This window comes from Phoca vitulina, unplaced genomic scaffold, assembly GCF_004348235.1.
Source record: "Phoca vitulina isolate PV1807 unplaced genomic scaffold, GSC_HSeal_1.0 scaffold27, whole genome shotgun sequence".
Classification (NCBI taxonomy): Eukaryota; Metazoa; Chordata; class Mammalia; order Carnivora; family Phocidae; genus Phoca; species Phoca vitulina.
The window spans coordinates 26,748,571-26,766,542 of record NW_022589730.1 but is presented as its reverse complement, the minus strand read 5'-3'; the positions used below and the strand labels follow the sequence as shown (position 1 = coordinate 26,766,542).

General features: G+C 52.4%; 1 protein-coding gene across 1 annotated transcript in view; it reads right to left on the bottom strand.

The window, feature by feature from the left end:
- Positions 1-2,055: 2,055 nt before the first annotated feature.
- The window catches only part of LOXHD1 (lipoxygenase homology domains 1), a 150,127-nt gene continuing 134,210 nt past the window's right edge, over positions 2,056-17,972 (bottom strand). Inside the window, exons 38-41 of the mRNA XM_032422728.1 lie at positions 16,265-16,435; positions 10,296-10,428; positions 8,792-8,950; positions 2,056-3,045 (exon numbers count right to left, since the gene is read on the bottom strand). Of these exons, the coding sequence (XP_032278619.1) occupies positions 2,565-3,045; positions 8,792-8,950; positions 10,296-10,428; positions 16,265-16,435 (944 nt within the window). The 3' untranslated portion in view covers positions 2,056-2,564. The remainder of the gene's footprint in view (positions 3,046-8,791; positions 8,951-10,295; positions 10,429-16,264; positions 16,436-17,972) is intronic.

The following is a 17,972-nucleotide window of genomic DNA, read 5'->3' as shown; positions in this document are numbered from 1 at the left end:
AACTTGGGGAACCAGGCTGGGGGGAAGTGCACCTGAATGAGCCAAAGGTGTGACCGTTGTTTGTGGGGTGTTCACGCAGTTTCATCAGGGCTTGACAAGTCCTTTGTGAGGCCAGCAGAGGGGGCAGGGCAGGTAAGGGACGGAAAGAAAAGGGACTAAGGTCATGGGGTATCTATCCAGGTAAGAGTTGGCCAACACTGGGCCCCTCAGCAGCATGATGACACCAGCTTCGGCTGGATCCACGAGACAACAGAGGCCGCATCCCCCAGCGAGGGCACGCAGTGCTTGCCTGACGGTGGGGCAGACAACTATTTTCAACTTCGAGCTGACCATCTTTCTCCATTCAGACACAGTGGAGAGGCTGAGGAGGAGGTCGTGGCTATGGGGACAGGACCCTCAGAAATGGCTGCTGGTGGCGTGGGAGTACCCCCTTCCTTCTGGCTGCCCTCTTACCCAATGCTGGGGATGAGGGATGGGCCGGCTGGCTGCTGATGGCAGAGATGAGTGGCCTGAATGCCCAGAGCTCGCCAGAGCAAAGGATGCCCGAGGACCTCTGCTATAAGTGCCTTAGGTCCTAAAAAGAAGACAGATTGGAGGGCTGAAGGGATGGGGAAAGAACCCCCACGGGCATCCTTCCTTTCTTTCCTTCCCCAAGGGATGGGAACCTGGGGTCAGCAAGAGGGGGAAGAGTGACAGTGCGAGGTGGGGAAGAAGAGGAGCGACTTCCCCCCATGCACCCATAGCGGTGCACACACGCGTGCACGCACACATGTACACACACGCGTGCACTCCTCCTTCGCGTCTGGTCCCCTTGTGAGAGGACTGAGTTGGGGGATGGGCTAAGGCGAATTCTAAGTGTGCCTTTGGCCTTTGTAGAGGAGCCGGACATTTCAACTGCAGAACTGTAATGGGCTTTGTGACTTAAAGTGGTGGTTGCGCTTTTTATGACCTAAGAGGGTTCAGAAGAGCTTCGAGGCTTGGTTAAGTGTGCGTCCGGGGACAGGGGTGGTGGGAGGATGGGGTGGTGGGGAGGCGGAGGATGGGGATGGGGAGAACCAGTTTCAATAAAGCTGTTTCATGATTACTTCTCCCAACCCCCACCCCAGCTCCCTTGAGTCCTGCTCCCTTGCTCAACATGATGGACACACTCCCCCTTCAGTGCGGGCACTGAATTCAAACTGCCTGCAGATGAACTCATTTCGTCCTCCCGGTACCTATGTGGTAGCTGTCATCGTTCTCCCTGTTGGACAGGTGAGGAAGCTGCGACCCCAGGAGACGGAATAATGTGCCCAAGCTCTCCCAAGCTCTCTGGCCGGAGCTGGGGCTCAAGCCCAGGCAGGCTGCCTCGGAGCCAGCGCCTGCGACCTCAGCCTTTCTCCAACCGTCTCCGGGAACTCCTGGAACTTGCTTCAGACCCACGAAGCCTCGCTAAGGGTCCCCACCGGTCTGGGCTACGGGACACTGGGTGACAGGGCGGGGACTTGGAAACCCTGGTGCAGGGTACCCTCCTGGAGGACGACTCCCTTCCCACTCAGTCCTGCTTCTGTAGGAAAGTCAGAAGTCGGGTGCTGAGTTCTGTGGCACTCTTGCTGCACATTGCAAGGTCCCTTTGTGATTGTCCATCAGGGAGGGTGTGTGCGTGTGTGTGTGTGTGTGTGTGTGGTTCTCCCGCTGCCTCTCCATCAAAGTCATATCCCCCTGAGGGCAGAGACCATACCTTTATATTGTTCTCCTGAGCTCTCAGCAGACATCGCCTGCCCCGTGGGGAGCCATGGGAGCCCCAGGAACCAAGGGTGATGGTGATGGTGCTAACTCATCCCGTGTCCCCTCCTCCTGGCCCAGCCTGAGTGCGCCAGTGACCAGGCTTTTCCAGGTCCTGCCCCCCCATCAACTTCTGTTCAGTTCTCTGGGTCTCACCTGTGTCATCACAGGCTAGGATAACCAGTGGGCACCTGGCAAGCATTCTCTGTAAATGATGGAAAAAATCATGTACCTTTTCACAGGCTCACAAATCCCCCCAAGGCTAAAACACTTCCCCCTGATGTTTTTCTCCATTTGTCACTGGATTTATTGAAACTGGGGAAAAGGATGCATTTCTTAGTGAGCAGATGCCAAGATGAGTTCTTTGTGGGGTGTGGTTGGTAATAATTTAATTAGCCCAGCTTTTTTGGGAAAAATGTGTTAATTAGTTTTTTGCTTAAAATACACCATCTCCATGGCCTCTTCTTCCCCACTTCTATCCCCTGGGTGAAGCCCCAATTTCCCGTCCACACTTGGCAGCAAGTCTCAGCCTAGCCATTGCTGTTATTGGGAAAGAAAATGCAGAAGGTGCAGCCATGGACGATGACACATGTTGACTGATTCCTATAGGTCCGGGAGACTGGGAAGGGGCAGGACCCCCCCAGTAGTCACCCACAGTGGCCTCTGGAGAACCATGAAGTGAGGAAGAACCATGAAGAACCCCAGTCCCAGCTCCAGGAGGCTTTGGGAAAGGACTGCTGAAACCCCAAGGCGGAGGTCAGGAGCATCTCGGTGGAGGGCTGGGAGGGAGAGCCTCCAGCCCCTCAGACGGAAGGGAAGAGGTCTCGCCAGGTGAGCCCGTCCCCCCGCTTCTTGTCCAGCCACCTGCCGCAGTTGAAGATGGTGGCCACGCCGGTGCTGGTGTTGGTGACTTCCACCTTGTCCACCAGCCAGCCCGAGTAGTGGCCGCTGCCATCGTGTTCCACCCGCACCTTGCGCAGCTCGCCCAGCTCCAGCGTCTCCAAGAAGAAGCGGTCGGTGCTGCCCCGCTCGAAGAGATTGCGCATTTTCTGCTTCAGCTCCCGCTTGCCTGTGTCCCCGTTGGCCCCAAAGATGGTCACGAAGACATTGGCGTCCGTGCCTGCCCCTGGCTCATAGCCCGTCGTCACAATGACCTCGTACTTGACCGGCACCAGGCTCTGGACCTTACTGGCGAAGCTCTCCGTCATCTTGGTGACCTCGAATACCTTGAAGTACTTCCTCTTCCTCTTGAGGGGAATGAGGCAGTCACAGTTGAAGAAGTACCTAGGGGGGAGGGAGGAGGCTCAGGGGGCACCAGCCAAGGCTCTCGCCCTCCCCCTGGGCCCCGGGTCCGTACATGATTCCTTCCCCAAGTGGCAGGATATTGGGGTTGGAAATGTCTGCATTAAAATATGAGGATGGAGTCTTGTTTGTCTTAAAATTCACAGTGAGTGGCTTCTCTATCCTTCCAGGTGCTCCTTGATTCTCCTTTTACTCCTCCCCCCAAGTCCATGTGCAATCCACCAGCAAATCCCATTGACCCCATCTTTAAAATAGGTCCAGAATCAGCCACTTGAAAAAGTATGCAGTATCTCACTATCTGCTCTGCAGCCCCTCTGGTCCAAGTCACCAGCACCTCCTTCTCCCTGAGATAGCTCAGACTCCTAGCTGGTCTCCCTGCTTCCTGCTACCCGTGGTCCATTCTTCACACAGCAGCCAAGTGACTCTGTAGACATATAAGCCCGAGAATGTATTCCTCTGCTCAGAACTCTCCAGGGGCTTCTTAGGTTAAGTGAAAACCACCACCTTACAAAGGTCTGCAAGACCCTATGTGATTAGACCCTCTGCCCCGTGTTTGCTTTTCTGACCCAGCACCTGGCCTTCTCTAAGCTCACTCCACACTAACCATGCTGGTCCCCTTGCTCTTTCAAAGGGACTGATGAATATTTCTACCCGGTATTGTCACCTTCAGAGACAGCTGCAGGATCCAGAGTGACAATCCCAGGCAAAGCCAAGTGGAGATGTCACTGGGGAACATGTGCTCTCAAATCCCTTGCACTGGGCTGAGTTGAACTATGAGTATGTGTGTGTGTGCGTGTGTGTGTGTGCATGTGCTCATGGTCTGTAGAGTGAAAGGGGTTAGAGAAAGTACTTACTGAGGAAGCTACCATAAGCAGAAGCAAATCTAGGGATGAGAGAAATGGTCTTGGACCAAAAAGTCCCCTCTCTACCCGCCCCCCCACAACCCCAATTTTAGCCTCTGGGCAATGGTAGTCAGCCCAATAATTAATTACAAAGGAGGAAGTCAGAGGGCACGGTGGGAAAATGCTGCACGGGGAGCAAGGGTACCTGGGGTCTGCCCCAGCCCTGCCACCTCCCACCCATGTGACCTTGGACAAGCCACGTCCCCTACCCGGACCTTGGTTTTCCCATCGGCAATGCTAGAGGTTTGAATTGAACAACTGCTATGGTTTCTTCCCACTCCCAACTGCTAATATTTTCACAGCTTCGGAAATAAGCTCTCCTGGCACTGACTGATGACGTCAGGAATGCAACCCTGACGGGGCGTGCCCAGTGGTGCAAAATCAGACCCCTTTTAGATGAAAATCCGTAACTGCAAAAAGAGCTTGCTTTTCTGCATGCTTCCTAAATGCCAGGGCTTCGCGTTCTTGCATCTCATTAGTTCCTACAACAACACGGAGCTGTAGGCATCATCCTCCCGTTTCACAGAAGGGGAAACTAAGTCTTGGAGAAGAGAAGTCACTGCCCAAGGTGAGCCAGAGCCGGGCCCGCAGCCAGCCTGGGCAGCCATCGGAGGAGCCAGCCACTGAAAGCCATGGGCAGGAAATCCTAATTCTGCTTCAAGATCTCTCTTCCCCCAGTTATCACTTGATAAATGTGGATTGTTGTTACATACCACACTTTCTTAGAGGGGATATAACTTCATCCTTTGTTTAGACATTCTTTAAAAATGTATTTCTTTATGCAAATTCTCAGTGATATACATAATTCTATATAAATGCACAAATCATGTGATCACATTCGTGTTTTTCTAAATGCACTCTTTTTTGTCTCCTTTCTGCGTGGCTCTCTCCTTTTTCCCTCCTTCCTTTCTACTTCAACGTCCCACCTTTACCTCAGATAACCCATGTAACAGTTGCGGGTGTCTCTTGCCAAGTTTCCTTCCATTTCACCCAACCCTGCACAGACCCACATAGACACAGACATATGTGGGACGTCAGTGTTCCCTCTGCAAAATGGCATCATATAATATGTGTTTTCCCATATCTTGCTTTTCCTGGGAATTGCTCCAAGTCATCTGGTACATATTTAATTCATTATTTTTAATGGCTGAAAAATATTCCCTGGTATAGCTATAAGGAAAAGATTTCTAATAGATCTAATTATAAGATCACCAAAATGTGGGACCCTAGGGCTTTGTGGAGTTAAGACTCTAGATGTGGAAGGACACATTCCGGGCTTTTCCCGCTAGAAATGAGGATAGGGTCATCAGAAAGAGTAAAGGCAAAAGCAAAGAATAGCGAATGAAAAGAATTTAAGTATATTTGAAAAACATGTAAATCTGATCACCCTTCTGTGAACAGTGTGTTTGTGAGATATTATAAAGTGTCAGAGAGAGTGGAGTCACCAAATACTCCTGGTGGCCATCTCTGATGGGTAAGGTTTAGGGAGGTGTTACTTTCTTTTATAGACTCTTTGAATTTTTTTTTTTAAAGATTTTTTATTTATTTATTTGAGAGAGAGAGAATGAGAGAGAGCAAGCACATGAGAGGGGGGAGGGTCAGAGGGAGAAGCAGACTCCCTGCCGAGCAGGGAGCCCGATGAGGGACTCGATCCCGGGACTCCAGGATCATGACCTGAGCCGAAGGCAGTCGCTTAACCAACTGAGCCACCCAGGCGCCCGAATTATTTGAATTTTTATAATGACTGTGTATTTTTTAGGATTTATTTATTTATTTTAAAGATTTTATTTACTTGAGAGAGAGAGCATGAGCGGGGGGGGAGGGGCAGAGGGAGAGGGAGAAGCAGACTCCCCGCTGAGCAGGGAGCCCGACACAGGGCTCAACCCCAGGACCACCTGGGCCGAAGGCAGATGCTTAACCACCTGAGCCACCCAGGTGCCCCAAAGACTTATTTATTTATTTGAGAGAGAGACAGAGAGAGAGAGTAGGGTGGGGGGAGGGACAGAGGGAGCGAGAATCTTAAGCAGGCTTCATGCTGTGCTTGGGGCCTCACACCGGGCTCAATCCCACGACCCTGAGATCATGACCTGAGCCAAAACCAGGAGTCTAACATTCGACCGGCTGGGCCACTCAGGCACCCCAATATAATGACTGTGTGTTATATATGGTATTGAGATAAAACAATAAAGTCATTTCTGGTTAGAAAAAAGAAAGGAAAGCCCGTGTGTGTGTCCTTGCACCAACCTTGAGGATCTTAGTGGTGAAGGAGAACAGGTTAGGAGGTACTACCCATTGCAGGGGAGGAGGAAACGGCTGGAAGATGAAAACTGGAGATTAGTGTGTTTATAGGAGATTGAGATTAAATTCGTTTGTAATTCATGGAAGTCCAGCTATTACGGTTAACACGGTGGTTGGAAAGGAACTGTGGATGCAGATACACCATCCCTCAGGGACCGCAGGCTTGAGACCAGCACAGGCGGGCGGCTGGGCTATGAGCTCTGAGAGCTCCCTGAGCTGGGGGCCCTGTCATCCTCACCCGCCCAGCGCAAGACTCCAGTGAACACCCAGCTCTCTTCCCAGAAGGGGAGAGTGAGCACAGGGAGGTGAGGGGTTACTGCCTGAACCCACACGGCTCAGTATCCGGGGTCTGACTCCCTGCACCCCCCTTCCCATTGGGAGGATCCCCCACCCCGTGGACATCCCTTCCTCCCCCCCAGCCCTGGTGACATCATGACAAAAGGCCATACTCTTGAGGGTGTAGGAATGGGGGCTTCTTTCCCCTGGAAGAGAAATCCTACAACTCGGGCCCAGGACTGTGGGGTAGGAAGTTCATGGGCTGAGCTTGTTTTTCCCCTCCGTTCAGAGACTGGAAGGTGCTGGGTGGTGCTGAGATTTGGGGCTCATTTTCTTTGAGCAGACATTGTCGGTTTAAAGCTAACTCAAGGGGCGCCTGGGTGGCTCAGTCGTTAAGCATCTGCCTTCGGCTCGGGTCATGGTCCCGGGGTCCTGGGATCGAGCCCCGCATCGGGCTCCCTGCTCGGCTGGAAGCCTGCTTCTCCCTCTCCCTCTCCCCCTGCTTGTGTTCCCTCTCTCACTGTCTCTCTCTCTGTCAAATAAATAAATAAAATCTTAAAAAAAAAAAATAAAGCTAACTCAAGTGGAGACGATTTCATTTTATTATTGCGTTGTATTATATTGTCTTTGCTTGTCTGGTTTATTGGGGTCTGTGGAGGTGTGGTATCAGCGGCCACACTCCATGGGGTTGGGAGGCAGTACTGGGGGCAGAGGGGCTTTGCCCTGGCCCCGGCTTGCTGGGTGAGTCAGGAACTCCTCCTGGCCTTCTGTGTCCCCTTCTCCAGTCCCCATCAGTACTGCTCCAAGCAGCCACACCCAGAACTCTGGCAGGATTTATTGTACCTGCTGGTTTTTCTCTAAAAGAGCAATTGGTAACACTGCAGCCTGAAAGGGACTCAATTATGTCTCACCTCCAAATTCATATGTTGAAGCCCTAACCCCCAGTGTGATGGCATTTGGATATTTGGGAGGTGATTAGGTTTAGATGAGGTCATGAGGGTGGGGCCCCTTGATGGGAATAGTGCCCTTATGGCTCAGTCAGTTAAGCATCTGCCTTCGGCTCAGGTCATGATCCCAGCGTCCTGGGATCGAGCCCCGCATCGGGCTCTCTGCTCTGTGGGGAGCCTGCTTCTCCCTCTCCCTCTGCTGTTCCCCCTGCTTATTCTCTCTTTCTCTCTTAAAAAAAGAAAGAAGAGGAAGAGATACCTGAGTTCTCTCTCTCTCTTTCTTGCTCTCTCTGCCATAACGACACGGCAAGCCAGGAAGAGAGGCCTCATCAGGACCCAGCCATGCTGGTACCCTGACCTCCCACATCCAGCCTCCCAAACGGTGAGAAAAAGACGTCTGCTATTTGAGCCACTCAGTCTGTGGTCTTTTGATACGGCAGCCTGAGCTGGTTAAGACAGAAGTTTGGAAGTCAGAACCCGGGAAGGCATGGACATGTGCAGAGCCAGCTCCGGGGTTCTGGGGTGGGGGGCAGCAAGCAGGCTGGCCCTGGGAGTTGTGCACCTCGCCTGTCACTCACTCCCCGGGCCTAGCCTCCCCGAGGCAAGCAGTGGTCCCCGCACCCCCTTCCTCCCCTCCTGGTGCCTTCACACTGTCCTTCCTGCCTTCCACGGCCTCCCGCTTTCTGGCATCCAATGTGGTAACCAAGTGGTTTTAATTAGAAAAACTGATGGCTGTGGACTGTTACCCAGGTAACTAAAACCCTTAATCCTCCAGAAATGCCCGAGGTTCCAGAAGGCCCTGGAGGGTGGGGGTGGGGGGGGAAGCAAAGCTCCTTATCCAGAGTCCTCAGAGGCAGGTGGGCCAAGGGATGACTCCAGCTGGTCTGGGCCCCACTCTGCCCACCGTGACGGCAGGGCTTTCACGGGGACGGCGGAAGCAGCCGGCTGCAAAGCTGTGTCTCTTTGCCGTTGCACAGAGATGGGAGGGGAAGGGAAGGGAAGCGGCCGCTGTCTGGCGTTGTCTGGCTTACTCAGTGTTTTTCCAAGCAAGCATCCCTGCATTAAAAGGCTGGAGTATCCAAGCTCATCTGCTCTAGTCCCTGCCTCTGAGGGTGGGCCCACGGCTCAGAAAGCTCCAGAACACTACCACTGCCTCTTCCCTTCCTGCCTTGCAAGTTTCCTGAATGAGGTGGCCTCAAAGGGGACAGCTCCCTGGGGCCTGGTGGCTAGCCCATGCTCTAGCCCGTCTGTCCCTTCAGAATCAGCAGCACTTCCGGGGGGGAGGGGCGGAGGCACAGTACATACACGTTGCCGTACTCCATCTCCGTGATGGTGATGGTCTTGACGTGCCAGACCAGCTCTCTCTTGGGGATGAACCGGTCCTCCCTGGCGAGGTGGCCCACGCAGAGGGAGGCAATGTCCCCCAAGTAGACGCTGTCAAACTCGAATGTGTCTGTGGTCCCCCTGCAGGACACAAAGGTATGGCCCTCAAGAGCTGCCCGTGTCCACTGAAGGAGGTGAGCATTTATTGAGTGCCTACTGTATTCCAGGCACTGGTCTGAGGAGCAGGGATGGAATTGGCGACCACAGCCTGCATTCTTTGAGAGGTTCAGCCTAGTTTTGGAACAAGACAATCACAGCCATTAAAAAGCCCCGCCTGGTCCCAGCACCAGGGATTGGTAACATCATGCAGCAGATGGAGCTGGGAGGAGGGCGAGGCCCTGGGCCCCGGGTGTTGGGATTCAGAGAGCAGAGCCTCGGGAGGAAGGGAAGAGGCCCTGAGGGGGACCTGACTGGGCACAGTCCTGGGATGGGGATTGCGGGGGAGGAGGCACAGGCGCCCCTGGGGGGTAGTACTGGCTTGGCTGCAGTTGGGGTTCAGCCAGGGAAGTGGCAAGGGGAGGGGCGGGGTGCGGCCGTCTGTGCTGGTCCGGAGTGCCAGTCTAAGGAGCTCAGACTTCATCCTGACGCACAGGGAGTTCGAATGAGAGGTTTAGTGGGTCAGAGGCGGGGAAGACTTCTGTAAGCGGTTCTGGCGGACGCGGGGAGATGAAGTGGGCATCTGGGCAGTTCAGAGGGGGGGGCTCTGGTGTGCAGAAGGAAGGGAGATTCTCCGGCGTGCCTGCCAACCAGGAACGGTGAGAAGAAGCACCTTTACCCAAAACCCAAGGCTGATTTCCCTAGAGAGCTTCATAGAGGCTCTCTCCTCCCTTCCTCCTTCCAAGTAGAACTCAGTTCTGTGCTGCTCCCATGATGACTCTCTTGCAATCTCATGGCTGAATGTTTTCCTTTTCAACTAGACTGTGAGCTCCTGGTCCGCACGGACTTGGAGAAGGTCTGCAGTGCTACCTGGTCCTGCTGCAAAGTGGGCTCTCTTTAATTAGTTAATTATTAACTTTTGCTGTAGCTTTCCATTAACTTTTAAAAATTGAAATATATTTGACATAAGACTGTGTAAATTTAAGGTGTACAACGTGCTACTTTAATATAGTTATATATTATAGTATGACTGCCATTGTAGCGATAATTAGCACCTTTAGGACGTTACAGAATTAGCCTTTCTTTTTAGTGATTGACATAATTAAATTCTCATATAGTGGCCTTTCTTTGAGTGGCAATCCCCTCCTTTCCCTTTTATAAGGGAAATTCCTCCATCGAGTTTGCACAGGGTTGGCACACAGTAGGTGATCCATAAGTGCAGTTTAGGCCCATTTGTATATTTATGGTGCCCACCAAGGGGGTTGATTTTGGGGGTCCCTCTTACCCACCCCACCCACCACCACTCCTTTGTGGGAAACCCTCTTCCTACTTCCTAAAGGCCCGCTGTCGGGAAGAATTTTCCACAAGAAACTCTTTGGATCGGTTCTTCCTGCCTTCAAGGATGAGCCAGACGTTCTCCCTGGTTTCGCCTCCGTTGCCCGTTTCTATGACGATCTCATAGGCTGTGGTGGAGAAGGTGGGAGAGGGTCAGCTGGCGTGAAGCACCCCCCACCCGTGGCTTCCAGGTCCCCCATCTGATCTTAGACCACAGCCTGGGGGCAGTTTGAAGTCTCCACAACGAGGCACTACAAGGAGGACCTGCCCCCTCTGGGGCTACTGTAAGCACCTCTTTTAGTTATAGAGCAACCGCTTTGCCTAGGGACCGTGGCCGTGGCTGGGAGTGAAGCGGGAGGAAGCAGCAGTGTAAAGCAGCAGGTGGGGATGAGTTTTGGGTGAGGTGCTGGGGCCTGGCTCTCAAGGATGGACAGCCCCCAAGATGCAAAACGGAGATCACGAGCAGAGAGAGGGAGGAGAGAGGAAAGGGACAGGGCAGCCCGGGCAGGCCAGACTCCGGGAGATCCTTGAAGTCTGTGCACAAGCATCAGGTCTTGCCCGGTCTCAGTTCTCACTCTGGTGTCGCGCTAAGCACCACTGCCCTCTTCCCCCGCACTGCCCTCAAGCACGTCTGCATTCACTCGGCAACATTTGTTATGTGGGTGCCAAGTGTCAGGAGGCAGCTAGGTTCTGTGGGACACTGGAACTCCCTCTGTAGCCCCAGACACACACTGACTACCACAGCCCCCAGAAGGAATGTGCTAATCTTGCAACAAAGGGCAGAAGGAGCTCAGGGCGAGAGGAAAAATCAGCAGCTTATTACCTCTCCAACCCCCATCTTCTCGTATTTTCTCCCTTGCTCCCTCCATGCACTCTGCCTCCCTGCTGTCCCTGGAGCTCTGGGGCGTGCCCTCATTCCCGGTGCTGCAGTGCTGCCCCCCTTGCTCTCTTCACGCACACCGGCTTGGCTCAGCCTTCACCTCATCCTTGCTCATGGAGGTCCGCCTCAACCCCCCTAATTAAGATAGCAACCCCACTGCCCCCAGCACTCCTGGCCTGCCTTCAGGTGCTCCATATTTTTCTCTTCTCTTTATCACTTGTTACCTCGTAACATGTGATGTAGTTTGCTTATTATTTTACTGTTTATTGTACTCCCCCTCCCATCTGAATGTAAGCTCCATAAGGGCTGGGGGGCGTCCTTCGTTTTGCTCACTGATAGATCTCAAGTGCCCAGAACAGTGCCTAGCACACAGGCATTCAATACATATTTGATGAGCAAATGAATGAACGATCGGGCCACAGGAAGCCTCAGGAAGGAGGCAGCATTTTAGCCTGCGCTCGAAGAAGAGCGATGATGACCATCGGCAGAAAATGCAGGGAGGTTCTAGGCAGAGGGAGGAGCACAAGCGAAGACTGAGGGGGTGAGGAGGGCTGGGAGTTCACGTGAGCCAGTTCACGCGAGCCAGCGCCTGCGCCCCAGGGACCTGGCCAGAGATGGAGCTGTCCAGAGTGTCCCCCGTGCATGTGGCTCTTGCAGCAGTAAAGGAATCATTGAGGGTTTGGGATTCTGGATGCAAAGGACAGCTCTGCTTCTGCACCTTTCTCCCAGAGATGTGATACAGACAAAAGAGAGAAGGGGAGGCTGTGCCTGCAGCTCAGTGTAATGCTAGCCCTTCTGCCCTTGTGACTTCTCTCAAGGAGAGTGTCTACTGCTGAGATGGGTGGAATGAATCTGGACAAAGGGGCAGGTAGCCAGTGATAGGGGTGGAGAGCCACAGAGAGCACACAACTCCTGAAGAAGGTGAGGCTCTGCGGGTCTGTACAAATCCCAGCCCAGGACACTGAGGACCTGTGATAGCTGAGCCATTGTCAGGTCCCACTGCCATTCTGCTTTCCCCACAGAGGGTGGGGTGAGTTCTGCAAACCCAACACCTGGGAGTTCCAAGGGGATCCTGGGCTTTGTTGAGGAAATGGTTTGTTGGCACCTAGGGGAGGAGGCAAGGGAGCTAGGAACCTACAGGCTCATTAGTTGAACTCAAGTCAGAGATTCAAGAACCAATGTAGATGGAGTGCAAATGGACCATAATCCTTCCCTGTTGGTCCCGAGGGTAAGATAGCAAAGTAAGGTGTGTCAGCAAGGACATTTAGAGAAAGTTTCAATGAACATAGTTCACCCTGTCTTTTTTCCCGGTATTTCATCCATGGCTTGATAAAAATGTGGAGGGCGTGACTCTCAACTTTGTGTATATGTTGCTGGGGGGAAATGGACGGAGGAGCATCAGGGATCTGAAGGAATGGGGCAGGTGGGAATGGTGAGCCCAGGCTAGTGGCCAGCATACCCACAGGGCAAGCCTGGCTGGGGAAAGGAGCTCAGCAGCCACAGAATGAGTCACCAGCACAAAGGGGCCACCAGCAAAGCCACCATGGGCTCTAGGGGCACGAGTGGGTTTCAAGTGGCAAGACAGGAGAGGGGAGAGCAACCACCCTTGAAATCTTGCTCTTGGGCATGGCATCTGCAGGGGAAGATGAACAAGAAATTCAGGATATCCCATCATGTGAGCAGTTGCTGAATAAACAGGTGTTTGTCCTGAGGCAGGAACTGCAGGGGCACATGATGCTGGGGAGTGCCAGGAGGAGGACACCGGGCTCCTGGAACTTGTTGTTCCAGATCACCTTTCCCACCTCACATTGTCAGGGAGGACTCCTGCTTTGTGGTTCAGATGGCCAGTCAGAATCTTCCCTTGGGAGACACTGTCTTCCCTTCCGCTGAGAATGTTAAGTAGAAAGCTACGGGGTTGGGCCTACCAGCGACCATCTACCCACAATGTAGAGAAAGAAGCAGAGCTGAGAGAAATGGGAGACAGAGATGTACTGAAATGATTGGAGCCTCTGGAGACAACCAAGTCAAAGCCAGCTCCACGTGAGACTTCCAAGTTCTGGGAACCAACACATTCCCTCTTTGCTGGAGCCAGCTTAGATTTGGGGTTCAGACACAAACAACCAAGAGTCCTGACCACTCCTGAAATTTTCTGTTTGACTCCACTGGGACTCCCAAAGAATGGGAGCTTTGAGAACTTGAGTATGAAGATGGATTTTCTAACAGAGCTGCCTGGTGAAGCAGTGAGTCCTCCATCCCTGGGGAGTTGGTCATCAAACGGGACTATATCTGGCCTAGAAATGTTGTAGATAAGGCTGACTGAGCAGCCCTAAAACATGTCAAGGGAGAACAGGAAGGAGAAGGGCTGTAAAGAGAGGGGCACTGGTCCTGCTGGAGGATGTCCCAGTGAGAGAGAGCCTCCCAGGGGTGTGTGCTTGCGGTGTGTGTGTGTGCATATGTGTATGTGTGTGCATGCATGTGCACACATGAGCATGTGATCCTACTGCTCAGCCCTTACTCTGGATTAATTGCAACGGAATCTGGGAGTAGGACCCAGATGTCATTGTTATTTAAATGTTGCCGAAGGCTTTCAGCTTTGCTGCACACTGGAATCATCTGCAGAGGCAGGTGCTTGCAGAGGGCTGGGAGCAGCTTCTGGACTGCTAACAAGAGTTAGAGGTGAAGGCAGAGAACAGGGGTTAAGCCAGGTGGGGCAATTGACCCATCTGGAGACCAGCCAAGCCCAATAAAGACGAGAGAGCCTGCAGCAGGGCAGTGAGTCCTGGTCTAGGAATCAGGTCACCTGGGTCCTACCAGCTGTGAAAGGGCCTTAGATGTGTCATTTCACCTTTCTGGGTTTTTGTTTTCCTTGCCCATGGTATAGAGGTGTGAATTTGCACCCTATCTAGCTCATGGGGTGGGAGTAGAGCTGTGAAGACCTAACGAGAACAGAGGTGTAGAGTGCTTTCCACAGATGAAGCTCTGTTCGAGTACTGAGAGGGTGTTTGTTCTCACAAGCTGAGTACCCAGAAGCGCCCCGGGGTCACAGACACTGAGAGTAAATGCCACCAGGGCAGGGTCTTGGTTTCATCCATTGGTGTGTCCCAGACCTCAGAAGAGGCTGTGGCACTTGGCAGGTGCTCAGTAAATCTTTACCAAATGGTTAAATAAAGGTACCTAAGGATTGGGATGTTTGGCTCCAGCTACGTCCAAGGCTCTCCCCAGGGTGACCCTCTATCTGAGGACACAGGTATGGCCATCTGTCTCCCCATGGACACCTAGAGGGCACCGCTCTGCCCTCCGAGGCCTCTAAGGAAAGACAGATCACCCAGGCCGGCTCCTGGGCTCCATGCCCCTGCTGTCCAATCTCCAGTCTGTAACATCCTTCCGGAACTAATGCAAGTGCCGCCTCCCCTCAGCAATCTCCCTGCCAACCCAACCCCCGCAGGTCTTAGCAGCTGTTTGGCAGGAAATCTGTGAAGAAGGCTCAGTGATTATGCTCTGAGCCTCACAAATCTCTCCTCCCCTGAACGCCAATAGCCTGAGAAGCCTCTATTGCTCCTCTTGGCAGTATGTAAGGGGCTTAAGCGTTCCTATTGCATAAGGGGCTTAATGCTTCTCCCGCTAACAAGACATGAGGCTCTGAGAAAAAGGACCCTTTCTTCTTCCGTTTGCTGAGCACTAACTGCACACTTACCAAGCCCCAAAGCCTACAGAGCTGCAGAAGGCTACAAACATGAGTGACTCTGTCCCTGACCTCTGGGAGCTTCTAGTTGTATGGGAGACTAACCATGTGCAAAGGCTGATACAAATAAACTGGAGCTCACAAAGCAGTGTGCACTATCCACAGCATCCAAAAGGAAGCTGGGCACCCGGTAATTCCTCAGTAAGTATGGAGTCCACCCTCTGAATTAGGGAGGAATCCTTGCACGGGAAGCCTGACAAGGGGGTGCTTGGCCCCTCCTTTGGATGCTCCCTGGGACATAGTGCTCACTATCTCTAGGAGCAGTTAATTTCACAGTTGGGTAGTTTGGATGGTGTGGCCAGCATGAGTGGGTGGCTTTCTACCAGAGAGCCATGCTTTCCTTCCTTGGTACACAGTTTTTTCCCCCGGAGGGGCTGTCCAGCAAGGGACTACATTTCCCAGGTGCCCTTGCATCTAGGTGGAGCCAAGTGATCATTTCTCACCAATAGAAAGTGAGTCAATTTGTTAAGAAGGTAGGGAGCATGCCTTCTCCATGCTCTTTTCCCTTTTGCGAGAACTATGGGAGCCATATTTTGAAAATGGCAGAGACATAGATCAAAAGAGCCTGGGGCCCTGAAACACAGTGTGGAAGGTCTCCTGCCAGTAACCACACTGGACGGTTTATTACATGAGTGAGAAATACATTTTGGTTTGTTAAGCCGTTGAAATTTGGGGGTTCACCTCTTACTGCAGTTAGCATTCCCTTAACAACTGAGGTTAAAAATCCTTTCTTTACACCGGGCTCTGCCTTTGGTAAGACTTCTTCGAATCTGCTAAACCCAGACACTGTATTAAAGAAACAACTGTATTAAAGAAACAACATCCCAAAGTCCTGGGATGGCCATCCACTTTACAGATCCATTACTTTTTCCCTTTAACTATCCCCTGAGGATCAAAGAAAGTGGCTGCTGGAGATGCTGACTCCACTACACATTCTGTTTCCAGAAGTCTTGATTTGTCAGCTCTTGCCACAGGCACCAGTTGTATGGAGCCCGTGATATAAAAATAAACCAGAGACAGAGCTGCCCACCAAAGTGCCCAGCCCAGCCCTCAGGGCAGGGTGAACTTGTCCCCTGTGGTTTTCCTGTTGCCTAATTAGTCCCTGTGACTGGGGCCAAGATCGAGGACCAGTGTCTTGGCTGTTCCAAGTTCACCAAGTAATATTTAGGGTGTTTATTTATGTACCTTCCCAAAATTCTTTCCTTCAGTGGACATCTGATTCCCCTCCAGCTATAACAGTCTCTACTTCAGACTTACCAATGCCGTTCCCCACCCCCTCCTGAGCCTCCTCTCATTTAAGTCTGAAGACTCAGCCCACGAGTCACACCTGCCCCCCACGTACTGGTCTCCTCCAGCTCCTCACGGATCTCGTTGTTGGCACAGGCAAAGTCACGGAGCGTCTGCCTGTCTCCCTCCCCCCTGGAGAGCCAGCAGTCACACTGGAAGCGGAAGGTCTCATCACGCGAGTTGTCCTTCACGTCGATGTAGCTCAGGTGCCAGCCAGGAAAGATCCCTGTGGGAAAGACACGGTGGGGACCGGGAGCTGAACGTGCTGCCCCCCTTTCAGCTTTCTGCTGCCCCCAGCCCACTGGCCGCGCAGCCCCACACGAATTCTCTGTCCTCTGTGGGCCTGGCTTTCCTTGTTGATGAAATGAGGAGGTGGGCTGGATGGTCTCTGAGGGCTTCTCTAGTCCTGGGCATGTAATTCTCTTTGCAAAATCCTTAGCTTGGGGTTCATGAGCCCTTAGAGGATCTGTGTATGGGAATGAAGCAGTCTAAGGGCCCGGAGAAATTGTGCTGTAATTACACATTTCACCAGGGAGAGGGCTCATAGCTTCCATCAGATTCACAATGGGGGCCACTGACTTTTTGGGAGTTCACACAGCTGAAGGATGAATCCTATTACTTCCTGACACTAGTATGCACCTGACTCATGCCCATTATCCTTCCAGAATCAGTTCAGGCATCACCTCCTCCGGGAAGCCTTCCCTAGCATCCCCTGATTGCCCAGTAGACCTGTATCTGGCATCCCTGCAACTGCCTTGACCACACCCTGACCACCCAGTGTCATCATTGTTTACATGTGTCTCCTCCCCTGACCATGAGCTTTTGGGGGCAGGGGCCTGGTCTTACTTGTTTTTGTTTCCCTAATGCCTGGCATATTGACTGTCATGTAGTATCTGCTCCATGAATGCTGGATGTATATGTTACGACTTTGAGGACCTTGGCTCTTTGGCAGTCATAGAAGGGATTCGAAGCTGCTATTTCTTCAGGGTATATGTTAAACTTGAAAGGTCTTGGCCTAATATTGAACATACAGCTATTTCTGTTGTAACTGGCAGGGCTTCCCTCAGAAGTGCTCCCCCCAAATCACAGCTATCAAGTATAAATCTCTGTGCATTTGCTGGGGCAGCTGCATATTATTTGTACCACACACTGATTCAGTTACTCTCCACCCTTCAAAGTCCCTGAGAACTCTGAATGCCAAAGCACCCATCCGGTTGTGTGACAGGTTATGGTGATGGTGCCAGCTGCTCATAAATTGTCCACAAGGCAACCTCGCAAAGAAGGCATGTATATGCCCAACTCTCATGTCTTGCCCTCCCATGTCACCTGGGTGTGTGGGGGTGGTCCCATGTCCCCACCAAAAAGCCATTCTCTAGGATTGGACACTGCCCTCAGCAATACCCGTAGATCCTACTGCTGGTCTCAAGGGTCTTAGAAGCACAAAGACACACAAAGATGGACACACACTTCTAGTCCCTTGGACTTCTGGGGGTGTGGGGGGTAGATGTGGAGGCTCCCGGGCAGGGGATACATACTGGCAGTCCTAGGATAGCTTAATTCTGGGTTTAAAAAGCACTTAATTATAGCTTTTAATTTATTTTTATTTTTTATTTTTTAAAGATTTTATTTATTTGACAGAGACACAGTGAGAGAGGGAACACAAGCAGGGCGAGTGGGAGAGGGAGAGCAGGTTTCCCGCTGAGCAGGAAGCCCGATGCAGGGCTCGATGTGGGGCTTGATCCCAGGACCCTGGGATCATGACC